At 40.4% G+C, this 12,812-nt stretch overlaps 1 protein-coding gene across 1 annotated transcript; it reads left to right on the top strand.

Annotated features, from left to right (window-relative positions):
- The first annotated feature begins 2,659 nt into the window (after positions 1 to 2,659).
- micu2 (mitochondrial calcium uptake 2) lies at positions 2,660 to 12,514 on the top strand. Its single transcript, XM_028595216.1, has 12 exons — positions 2,660 to 2,911; positions 3,247 to 3,376; positions 4,319 to 4,350; positions 4,458 to 4,533; positions 4,759 to 4,806; positions 5,741 to 5,823; positions 7,109 to 7,162; positions 7,286 to 7,383; positions 9,132 to 9,303; positions 9,389 to 9,497; positions 11,174 to 11,331; positions 12,273 to 12,514. The coding sequence occupies exons 1-12, from the start codon at positions 2,714 to 2,716 to the stop codon at positions 12,372 to 12,374; spliced, it is 1,260 nt and encodes a 419-aa protein (XP_028451017.1). The 5' UTR covers positions 2,660 to 2,713; the 3' UTR covers positions 12,375 to 12,514.
- Positions 12,515 to 12,812: the final 298 nt, after the last annotated feature.

The raw sequence follows: 12,812 nt of genomic DNA, 5'->3' as shown, positions 1-12,812 counted from the left end.
TGACCAAGATAAATGTTGATATATCTTGCCACTGTGTTCTGTCATTTTCAGTAATATTGTATACAGCATTACCCAAAGGGGTGCTATATCTATAGCCGTGGCATGAAACATTAAGACCAAGTAGTATGGGACATGCAGCCCTCCGCAGCTCTCCTAAAACCTGAAGGAGATAGGATGACTTTTCTGCTAGTTTAAAGCTATAGTGCATCGTTTCTGCCCCCAGCCCCCCCATAAGGAATTATAAGTAATAACAACTAAACTGTCAGCACGTCCACATGATACAAGCCTTCCGTGATTGCGCACGTGCCCCCACCAAGGGGGTAAGCCTCTCCTCACAACGTGTAGCTCCTATGGCGCCATTTTGATGCCAATAAGCACACACCTCCCGTTAACATTCCATTGACTGCCATTCATTTTGGCATCACTTTGACAGCGAATAACTTTACATCTGAAGACTCTATTTGTCCATTGTTTATTTCTAAAGAAACACGACAATGTATAAAAAGCTCCATTACCTTGTACCTCACGTTATGGCTCCGTAGCAGACGGTTTTGTAAAAATAGGCTAATGATTGCTCACAGGCAGTTTGGACTTACATGAGCTGTTTAAGTTCAATTACTAATGTTAACTAGCATTTTAGTTAACAATAATTAGCCTGTGCCCATGTTATCTCCTTACATATACCTACACTCTCCTTCTCTGTAAGATTGGGAATGATTGAGATTTCTCTTGGCACAGCTACCAGAAGACTTACAACTTCCAGATAGGTTGCTCACGTCACACTTACGTTGTCTCTGTCAGTTGGAGGCTGCGCTGTAACGCTAGCGCTCACCGGAAAAGTGCTTCTAATATCCTTCACTGGTGTCCGTCCAGAGCAACGGGCTCTGTTGGTCCATTCTTATATACTGTCTATGGCCCCCACCCCTCCTCCACACAGCTGCTAGTAGCCAAGGAGGACACGGAGGATTAAAAAACCATGATGGACTCTTCACAAGAGGTCATTATCTTCACTCGAGTTTCCTCGCAGTAAATTCACCGGACGCCCCAATCTTCTGAACATAGTCATACTGAGAAATCCAGAGAGAGTTGTGTGGAGCTGATAGTCTTAATTTGCTCATTTGGCAATGGCTTGAATGTAATGTGTATTAATATCAAAAAGTTACGTACTAAAGCTTTAAAAATTGTGATAAAATGTTTTTACTTGTGTCAAACATTAGTCAAAATCCAAAGTTAAATATGAAATGCATTTCTCTGTGAAACATGGGTTAATAGGACTGATTTCCTGCTCTGAGGCACATAAATGTGGGCTCAGATTAAAAGTAGAATTTACAGTTACACTTTGTGTGCATGCTCTGTCACTACAGTAACATCACAATGCTTTCACACTGTCCTCCACCAGGTTTACCAGTTGTAATTCAACCCAACCTTGAAGGGAAAACCCCAATGTTACCTTGTAATAGAGGAGTCTGAAAATAAACATTACACAATCGATGTGAAAGTGATCATTAGACATGGTCATAAAGCAGTGAACTCTTTTCAAAGCAGATTTACATGATGTATTGTGTCACACTGCAGGGAAATGTTCAGGATCTGAGGATAAGGTGTATCTATTTCAAAAGTCAGTCATGGATTAAAACATATTTTTCTCAATTACAGAATTTTATTTTAGGGCAGTCTTATATTACTGGAGAACAGCCCTTCTGCAATGGCATTAAATGTAAAAACATTGTGGACTTAGAATGATTGACTAAGCCAGATGGGTTTGGACTTCAACCTGCACTGCTCTCCTCCCTGTGCTTCATGACTAGTGGTGGGATCGTCCACAGTGTTTATTTATTTAAACGTCGTTTTTTTCCTGAGTCAGTAGGCAAATGCAAATGCCTTTACATGTAGCTTACTGTAGGTCCTTTGGATACAAACAAATCATATTTTTGGACACTGTTCATGAAAATAACCAAATATGATACAGGAGAAAGGTATCTGGCAGGATGTGATGACGAAACATAAAACCCAAATTACATTAATCCGCTCTGTCATAAAGTTTAGTTTGGATTACGTAGTTCCCATTGTCATAGATTGTGTCTTTATCTATCTCTTTTATTATTTATTCTATGGATTTACATATGGACATGTATTTTTTTTGTTTGCAAAACGTTACAAACATGTTGTACAGTGTTTGAACAATTCGGCATCATACATCATACACAAAGATAAACATTTCCATCCAGGGAGCATTACAACCTTACTTGATAAAGTAAAAAATAAAAAAATAACATTAAAATTAAAATTAAAATATATATAAAATGTATATAACTGTATATAAAATTTAAAAAGGGCACTTAATACATAATTAGAAAAAAAGAAGGTAGAAAACTAAAAATACGTAAAATATAATACAAAGGCAATATGAAATGGAATGAAGGCTATATAATCACATTTCCTTGAAAAAATCTTGCGGTAGATCAGCTATATAAATAGTTTTCTTATTATTAATAATTTGGATAGACTCAAAAAAGTTCCGAAATTAAATTCTGAAGTGAGTAAAAGCTGGCCGAGATTTAGAAAATTTGGCTTTATGGATATGAAATTTACATATGGACATGCATGGTCTTTTCGGAACTGAGGACGACACGTCATATCTGGGGGCGTGGCTCTGCCCACATACAGTACGCAGCTACGGAAGCCTTTTTACAACTAGCTTCCTAAAAAAGAAATGGCCAGCTGGGGAAGGGTCGCCGCCGTGTTGAGGAATGTTTTGAGGAGTCCTCGGTCTCTGAAAACGTTAGCACTGCGCCGTGCTGTCGGACCTGGTATTTTAGGGTCTGTTATCGGATCTGGGCTTATCTGTTATTACCAATATCATACCTACAACAGGACTCTGCCCTTCGCCGTTCATGCTGAGGTACCAGAAGTGAGTAACTTTACACGCATAATAAAAGTTTCTGTCGTCGAGGTCGACGCTGGTCGCAACAGACGCACGGTGTGACCACTGTACCTTTCATATGTCTGTCTGTTTAAATATGCTGCTAAATACGTGTTACAGCAGCACATAGCCTACAGAAAGGGCGTCAATAGTCAGCCTGAGTTTGGACTAACAACTAACGTTAACGCCCCCCCAACTGTCACTCACACTCACCGACACACCACACAGTGAAATGCTTTTTATCAGGCCAACAATGGCCAACAGTGAGTACTCCCTCGGTGCAGTAGTGGGCAGTGATATTTGTGACGCTTGTGCTGTTTCAGGAAGCTCCAGCAACCCGACTGTCTGCCAGGAAGATGCGGTTTATCCAGTTCGCCTCCGTGGTCTATGAACAGGAGCCCTACATGAGCCCGCGAGACTTCCTGTTCTCTGTGATGCTGGAAAATGTTGACCGTAAGCTCCACTTAGTTAGTCTATAGTCTCCACTAGTATAGGTGATACTACAGAAGATGGGTGAAAAAATTTAAAGGAAAAACATGAATAATGCAGATACTTCAATACAGGTCATGAGGTCTCATTAAAGGTATTGATGAGTGTGAAAATGATGTCATAGCCATCACCAGATAGGATTGTGTCTGTCATCATTATAAGGTTTATTGTTAATGTAATAACTTGACTGGAACTGGGAGAAAAGTCTTTGCTCAAGGCCTGGGCCACAAGGTTAGACCTTGACAGAGCTTTGTATATGAAATACATATCTGGGTGATGTAAAATAAGGTTGCCTGCAGTATCCTGAAAGTTGCGAGTGGTAATGTCAAAATGCTCAATTGGAAGGCATATTGGTTCATTTTAACACCATTAGACATGATCAAATCCTACATATAACATGGTTTGGGTGGGAGTTGCGATTTGCTCAGAGGTTCATGAAATGTCACTTTCAAATGCACCTTGAAATGCATAAAACAAGACTTTACTGTATTGGAGGTGACTTGTTTTAAATTCATGCAGCCATCATGTCAGCAGACAACTTTATTTAACCATACATAAGTACAGCTAACTCCCCTTACCAGATTAATTCTATACTGTAAACAACAAGGTTACTGTAACCTATTAACCCTAAATAGTCACCAGCTGTTTGGTGTTCATTGGTCTTTACAGTATTAGCTATCATAGCTTGTGCACAAACCCTCTGTAGTCACGGACAACATAAAAAAAAATGCAGCTATGGTGCACATCATGTTCACTGATCTGCGGGGGGTGGAAACCCTCAGACATTCAGATGTATAAAACCAAGATGCATGAAAAAGAAATTGCATGTAATGCCTGCCTCATGCTGTCATTTATTATGTTTTTTTTTATTGTTATATTAACAGCTCTTTGTTTCTTCTCATGTAGGAAAGCTGCAAAAGAGAATTTTAACAACAAAAGTATGTTCACATCATCACATTGTGTAAATAAATGGTTTCAAACTGCACATGTAGAGCATAGTCATCAGTTTTGGCCCGTTATCTGTTTCTTATTTGTGCCTTTGCAGGAAGTTAACCAAATGATGGGGGCTGCCTCTAAAGCCCAGGCTGGTAGTAAGCTGTTCAGAACCATAGGAGACAATGGTAAGCCTGTCAACAGAGTAGAGTAAACACACAGGAGCTTCAGACTATCCAGATCTGATCACGCTGTGTCTACTGACTACGGTGTTACTGACTGCAGTTCAAACTTGGCATCAGAAGGACAACCTGTGGGATCTTGTTTAATTAGAAGTTTGTGTCTATTAATATATTTGTTGGTTATCTTGTTCCCTAAATATAATTCAGTGTACATTTCTTTGTGTCTTGCAGGTTTGATATCCTACACAGAGTATCTGTTCCTGCTGACTATCCTGACAAGTAAGTAGATTCCTATTCTCCACAGCACTGTGAAGTAAGGTCTGTCTACACCACACATACATTCTGGGATAGGAAAAAAAATCGTTCCGGGTTGTTTGCATTTCTTTAAACCAATCACAATTGTCTTGGGCGGCGCTACGCTCTGGACTCAGTGACGGTGGCTCTGCTAAATAGTCTCAGGAAGGAACTTGTTTAGGTGGAACATTTGCACCCCGCAAAAGAAAATGCCACATACAATATTACATGAAGTTAACTGTTGACACAATACAGTAAGGTGAGCTATTTAAATTAGCTGATACATGGTTAAACCTCATTGGCTCTTACCAGTGTATCTCCATGTGTACTTCATCCACAGCAATCCCACCACTCAGCCCCAAAATGTCCCAGTTAGAGAGGAAATGCCCTAAACTTATTCTTTGTAAAGCTTTACAATCATTCCCTGAAAGAACCAAGCAGGCCTGTCTTGTTGCACGATACAAATTTTCTTTAAAACTTGCCATTTTCAGTGTGTAGCTTGCTCAGAGTTTGTCTTTTGTTTTTTGAGTTTCAAAGTTTTTGAGAACAGCAACACACAGAGAGCAGAAGCGGATAGGCAATTCTCCTGGAAATGTACTTCCGTTGAGCCAGACTAGTAGATTCCCAAAGCTTGCATGAACTTCTGGGCCTTCCAAGGTCTTCCCCCACTCTGTGATATTTTGCTGAATGGATTTGCCTGTGATTTTGTTACTTTGCATTTTCTTCTCTTCCGTAAGAATATTGCTTTGCACACCTGCACATTTCAGCGCAGCAGCAGTTGACCTGATTTGTGTTCTTTCTCAGCACTGTTTTCCCGGCTGCGTTGACAAAATGTTACTTTGCCCTACTAACCAAGTGCAGTGATTCATGTGAGCTCTTCTATAATATTCAGATGACTGACAGCGCATTACTGTTGCAGAGCCGCGTACAGGATTTCATATAGCTTTCAAGATGCTGGATGTAGACGGCAATGAGCAGGTGGACCAAAAAGAATTTCTCAAGGTAAGACCTCTGATACATTTCATGATGTTTTTGTTGGTGAGATTTGAACAATGTTGTAGTGAACATAACACAGATTGTGTCATAATGTTAAGCACTGTAATCATGGTGGGGGGGGTGACGGGACATTGCACAGAGAATTGGGATTCTCATTCTTATTGTGTGCATTTAAATTTCAAAAATATTGTCACCTTTAATGCTGCCTCAAGCACTGATGCTGCCACAGTTGTAAGTATGGACCATGGCACCATGTGAAGGTGAGGGAGAGATGCACTGCTAGCTACTCTACTAGTCTGTTTTCCATCCGTCATGTGTTTGCATCTCTGCACCCTGAAGCCTAGTTTATATTTACCAAGTTAAATCAAAGCCGTAGGTACGGGTAGATACTGACGCTACGCCGTAGCCTGTCGTGCAACTCTCAAAAAATGGAACTACACATTGCAACAACTGTGATTGGTCCGCGTGGCCATGGCTTTTTAGCGTTGCATTTCCCCCCTGAATCATTTCCTGGTTCTCTTTCTCCATAAACAACATGAAATCAAGGAGAGGGTTAAAGGAGAACTCCGGGCAAGTTTTCCGTTAATCTTGATCGCTATATGTATATGAGTACTGCCGATAGCAAAAAAAACAAGCCGAATCGGTGCTAGCAACACAGAGCTGCTGCAGCTAATGCCGAGAGCTCCCACTCAGGTAAAACGGCAGTTATGAGGGCATAAGATAAAGAGTGCCTTTGTGTCTCTTAACAGACACAAAATGCAATTAAAATGTCTGTGCAACATGAACAGGGCCCTTACATGACAACAAGATGCATTTAGCAACTTAGCCATTGTTTAAATTCACCTACCCTCTTAGCTGCTAGCTGCCGTCTGGGATGAGTGAGTGTGTTCAGCCAGGCTCCGGTAATAATCATCACGCAGCAGTTCCATGTGTATTTGTAGCATATATATCCATTTTGTGTGCTGTCGTTGGTGAATGAATATATATATATATATATTAGTAGACTGCATGTTGGCATGCTATGCACCTTGTGTCGTATTTTCATGTTGTAACTCGGTGCACAAAGCCTAAAGTTCAACATCAAAGAGAGGAGGTGCATGGATTGTCATCTGCTCCAGTGTCTGTTGTGTGTACCTTAGATGGATGTTATATCTATGGTTTGATCAGTAAAGTCTTTTTCATCATTTCTTATGAAAGCTCCAAGAAGAGGGGGTGTATGTTAACATTTTGACATCATTTCTCTGTTTGAATGCTAACATTGTTTGGACTTTTTCATTTTCTTTTTCTGAAGCTGAAGAAAATCATTGCAACAAGTAAAAAGATAGCTCCCCAGGACAGCACAGAGGTGGGTATTCACGTTCCCTTAAAAGGAAAGCTTGATTTGGATATTTCAACATCACTATTTAAATACAGAGTAAAATCTACCAGTTGAGTCTTTAACATGGTATTGTACCCTGGATGGTTACAGAAACCAGTGGAAGAAGGGAAAAGTGTGAACACAACTCTGCAGGCCTACTTCTTTGGGGACAGAGGAGAAAACAAGCTGCAGTATCAGGAGTTCTGCAGGTACGGAAATGTCCTGTGTAGTCCTGTGCGTCACTTTCCTGCCTGCTGCTGTCAGACTTTACAATCAGCACTGCTCCCAGTAGACCGCACGGACAAAACACACACATCAGGACTGAATGTGAAAATACATATTACCTATTTTAATATTTATTCTCTTTAATTATATTCATTATTGTGTGTCTTCTACTTCTCTTCTACCTCTTATCCCTTGCTGCTGCGACAGTGTGAATTTCCTCATTGTGGGATTAATAAAGGATTTAGAATCTTGAATCTAGTCACACACTCAGCTGGTGCTGCTGCTGTCAGGGATCCTTCCGTTCCACTGATCACATATAGCGGGGATCAGTCTACATCCCAGATGTAAAGGTCAGAATCGTGCACGGTTTGTTGAATTAGATTTATATGTCCAAAACGGTGAACTTACTGTACACTAATGTACTACACACACACACACACACACACACACACACACACACACACACACACACAGTTTTACTTTATTGACAAGTGCTCTGTGAACAGTCCAATGGGACGGCTGTTGAGGAATTTAAAAATTAGAATAGATAGACCTTTCCTATGGGAAGGAAGCTCACTGAAAATGTATTAGGATCACAATTAAACCATCAGGTTTCCCACATCTGTGCCAGAAGTGAAAATTATGCAAAAATATGGTCTATTTAACTTCATGAAGTAGGCTATGGTAGCCTATATTCAAGGAAGGAAGGAAACCACATTTTGTGAGTAATAAACTGTGATGAAAATGGCTTGCAGCCCTTTAGTGTGTGCTAGTCTGGTGTTATAGGTCAATCTGACAACTATGATTTCCATTGGATCAGAGTAGCGTCACTTGGCTGCCTGTTCTGCCAGTCTTCCCGGTCTTTGTCACATGACCAATTAATGTTTCCATGGTGTCTATCCAAAATTCTGATACCATGGAACCAGCACTGGAATGTTCTTTTTTTTTTTTCTTTCTTTAAAAGTGGCAGACTGAGCCTGTAGAAAATGTTTTGTATTTGGATATACTGAAACTAATAATGAAATGTGATGTGTTTTATTTAGCAGAATTACATTGTGTTGTTCTATCCCATCCAATATTTCTAAGCAGATTTTCTATGCTGTATTCTGATAAATGTCACCCCACATCAAAAAATCCTGGAATTGCCCCTGGTCCATACAGAACAGAAACAGTGAACTAATGCCGTGCAGGGCAGTCAAATCCTTTTATACAACCCTTTTATAGTAGTGCTGTCAGTTCAATGCATTATTAACAGCATTAACGCAAACCCATTTTAACGGCATACATTTTTTTATCGCGAGATTAATGTTCTTTTTGGCCTAGCAAACTTTGTAGTTTTTTTTCACATGCTGTTGCAACAACTAGTAACATTAGAAAAACTCCAACACCACACCGGATCTAGCTAGACCGGAAACTAAACAGGTTTGGGCCGGCCAAAGAGTAGTAGGCTAACGGTATGTTTTGACATTTAGAATAGATAAAAATGGGTGATTAATTGCGAGTTAACTATGACATTAATGCGATTAAAAATTGTAATCGTTTGACAGCACTATTTTATATGAGTTTAGAATTGACTGTAAAGTTAGACTCCGGACTACATTATCTATATTTCCAGAAAGAAATTGGATGTAAAGAATGGATTTATTTTCTCTTTTAAGTGACAGAAGTGGTGTTGTTGTGACTCGTGGTTCATCAAGCATCTCATTCCCAGTGAACAATGTCTGTCGTTCAGGTTCATGGAGGACCTGCAGGCTGAAGTCCAGGAGATGGAGTTCCTGCAGTTCTCCAAAGGGATGGACACCATGCGTAGAGAGGACTTTGCAGAGTGGCTGCTACACTACACCAACGAAGAAGACAACGAGATCTACTGGGAACACATGAGGAAGAGGATCCCCACCGGCCAGGTCAAAGCACTTTCCCCTCACAAACAATTGCTGTGAAAACGCCGATGAGCGTAGCGTCTGAATGACCTGAGATGTTGTCTTGCAGAGTATCACGTTCGATGAGTTCAAGGCCTTCTGTCTCTTCACCAACAACCTGGAGGATTTTGCTTTTTCACTGAAAATGCTCACCGGAGCCAACCGTCCTGTTGGAATGGGTAACGCCTCTCTGTGGATTAGACTGTGCATAGTTTTCTCTAAACACTGTATCTTCAACAGGGGGTCCTCAGAGTTACTGCAGGGGCGCCTCCAAATTATTGTTAATGTTTTGAATGTATTTTTTTCTTCCAATAATTAACATGTCAACATAAATACAACATATTATTAGCAAAAATAATTCAGCCTTTTTGTGGAAAAAAAAAATAAGAGTGATGATAGGCTTACTGGCCTATAGGTAACGTAGTCTCTAAAGGTGTTTTTCCATTACGTGGTACCTGCTCGACTCACCTCGACTACTCGCCGTTTTTGGTTTTCCATGATGACAAAAAGTCCCTGGTACCTGCCAACAGGTACTTTATTTAGTACCACCTCCGTGGAGGTTCCAAGTGAGCTGAGGCGATACCAAAAGGTGACGTGAAAACCTGCAGACTGCTGATTGGTCGGAGAGAATCGTCACTAATCGCTGCGTCATCATTGCTAGCGACTGACGGGGGGGGTGTCCTGAACAAACCCGCCATTTTTAAATAGTTTAGACAGCAGTGTTTTTTTTTGCTGCCTCCAGCTTCTTTAGAAACTAAATGTGTCTTCTGGCAAACAGCCACATGTCGAGAAACACTACACACCTTCCACGTTCTGTGTGTGTGTGTGTCGCGTTAGGTCATGGCAGTTTCCTGCGGTGTTGCTATGACGACCAGCCACGCTGGCATAGAGCTGGTACCAAGGGGGGTAAGCTTCGCTTCAGAACTCGAACCTCCGATGGCGCCATTTTGTTGCTACAAAGGTATCATCTCTTGTTAGCATTCCACTGACCGCCATTTTTTTTTTTACGTCACTTGACTGCAAATAACTTTACATCTGAAGCGTTTAAAGACTCTATTTGTCCGTTGTTTATTTCTAAAGAAACACAACAATGTATAAAAGGCTCCATTACCTTGTAGCTCACGTTATGGCTCCGTAGCAGATGTTTTTGTAAAAATAGGCTAACGATTGTGTCATAACCACGAGACTTACTGTCACACAGTAGAGGAATTACCGTATAGTACAGGAGAAGCTCACAGGCAGTTTCGACTTACATTAGCTGTTTAGTTTAATTACTAATGTTAACTAGCATGTTAGTGATCAATGATTAGCCTGTGCCTATGTTATCTCCTTACATATAGCTACACTCTCCGTCTCTGTAAGATTGGGAATGATTGAGATTTCTCTTGGCACAGCTACCAGAAGACTTACAACTTTCAGACACGTTGCTCACGTCACATTTACGTTGTCTCTGTCAGTTGGAGGCTGTGCAGTAAAGCAAGAGATCACCGGAAAAGTGCTTCTAATAGCCTTCACTGGTCTCCGTCCAGAGACACGGGGTCTATTGGTCCATTATATATATGTCAATGGTTGGGACTAGCAGTGGGTAAGCGCCATAAGATAGCCATGCACAGATCCAGTTCATCTTGAGGATTCACTGGGCCACATGGACGTTTAACATTATAACATGATTGATAAAATACAGTAATGGCAAGAAGTATTCTTCTTATTGTAGGCCCAGATTAATATGCAACTTCATTTTATACAATATATGTAGTAGGGGGTCCCTGATCAGTCTCTCTCAGTTAAAGGGTCCTTGGCTTAAAAAACCGTTGAAGACCCCTGCAGTAGCTGGTTTTCCTTCCTCTCATTGCAGCCCACTTCAAACGAGCTGTGATGATCGCCACAGGCCACAATCTGTCTGACAATGTGCTGGACACCGTGTTTAAACTGTTTGACATGGACGGGGACAACTGCCTGAGCCATAAGGAATTCATGGGTGTGATGAAAGACAGAGTACTGCGAGGCCTGAGGGTGAGTGTAGCCATCTTGTGTGTGTGTGTGTGTGTGTGTGTGTGTATGTATGTATGTATATTTATGCAAAGAAAATGTCCCATCTTAAAGAAAAGTTTGACATTTTGCGAAATTAGCTCACCCGCTCCTTTGCGCAGAGTTAGATGTTGTTACTCCTATCTGTATGCTAAATGCTAGACCAGACATGATCAGTCCGCGTACAGTAAAGGCAAAGAGTCTGTGGTTCCTTATTTGACAGTCTATGCATTTCCCTGTTCTTTCTGACAATTTGATAAACACAAATATATACTATGCTTGAGTAAATGGAACCCCAATTAACAAAAGATGGTTAAAAAGATGATATTAATATTGAAATAAATCACCGGGAGAGTCCGGTACAGGCTGACTCTGGGGATAAAACTGAGATCAGCTCTCATATTCAGGTTCATGTTCTGCTTGTTCAACAGTTTTTTGGTAAATTGCTCTTAAACACTTTTAGAGAGGATTTGAATTGCTATTTCTAATTTCTAAATTCCCATCATTTTGGTGCTGGTGACTTTCCTTTGGGCAAAAAAAAAGCTCCAAAAATTCCTCTATGCAGGAAAAAACCCTAAAGACGGTAAATAGGGAAGTGGCTAGCCTGGCCCTGTCCAAAAGGGGGGGGGGACTCTGCCTACCTGCATCTTGATAGCTAACCAACTGTTCTTCTAACAAGTCATTTCTTAAAGAGAGCGATTTAAAATCAACATATGATGAAATTTGAGAAAAAAGCTCTGTAGTGCCCTAATTCTTATCCCTTTTTGGTTGTACTGTTTGATGTAGATTTTTCATTTATGCAGTTCACACATTATTTTATTTTAGCATAGCAAACTATTCGCAAAGATGAAAGTCCTAAATGCCGCTATGGTTTTGAACAGGTTGCAGTTATGTGAGAGATGTACTGAACACTGTCCCGTCCTCAGGTGCAGCATCACAACGGCTTCTCTGGCTACTGGAAATGTGTGAAGCAAGAGACCCTGAAAGGAGCTAAGGAGGCCCTGGGGGAGACCGCGTCCCCCATCTGAACCACCGTCATGTTCCAGGACCCGTCTGTCAGACGATGACTCATACCACTGCTCACCTTGGTATTGTATAATCCAAACAAGTGGTGCGAACACAATTATAAATGTAACCACTTCAAGAAACTAAAGGATTTACACCACTATCTTGTCTACAAATGATATGTTTACACATCTGCCATACTGTGGGTCTGGTTGGGGTGTTTACAATAAATATATATTATATATATAAATATATATATATATATATATATATATATATAAATATATATATAAAATATATATATATTTTTATTTAATTTCTTCATAGTTTGGTGTAGTGTTCTGGCCTTTGTGCTCAATCAAGTCATGGATTTTATATTCAGAATGGCAGATCACTTTTAAATTACTTCGGCACTTTAGCTCACAGTGTTTAGAAAGCTGGTATATGCTAATTCAGTGGAT

The sequence above is a fragment of the Perca flavescens genome, chromosome 13 (genome assembly GCF_004354835.1).
Source record: "Perca flavescens isolate YP-PL-M2 chromosome 13, PFLA_1.0, whole genome shotgun sequence".
NCBI classification, from domain to species: Eukaryota; Metazoa; Chordata; class Actinopteri; order Perciformes; family Percidae; genus Perca; species Perca flavescens.
Note: the sequence above shows the minus strand (reverse complement) of the source record. Positions and strands in the feature narration are given on the sequence as shown.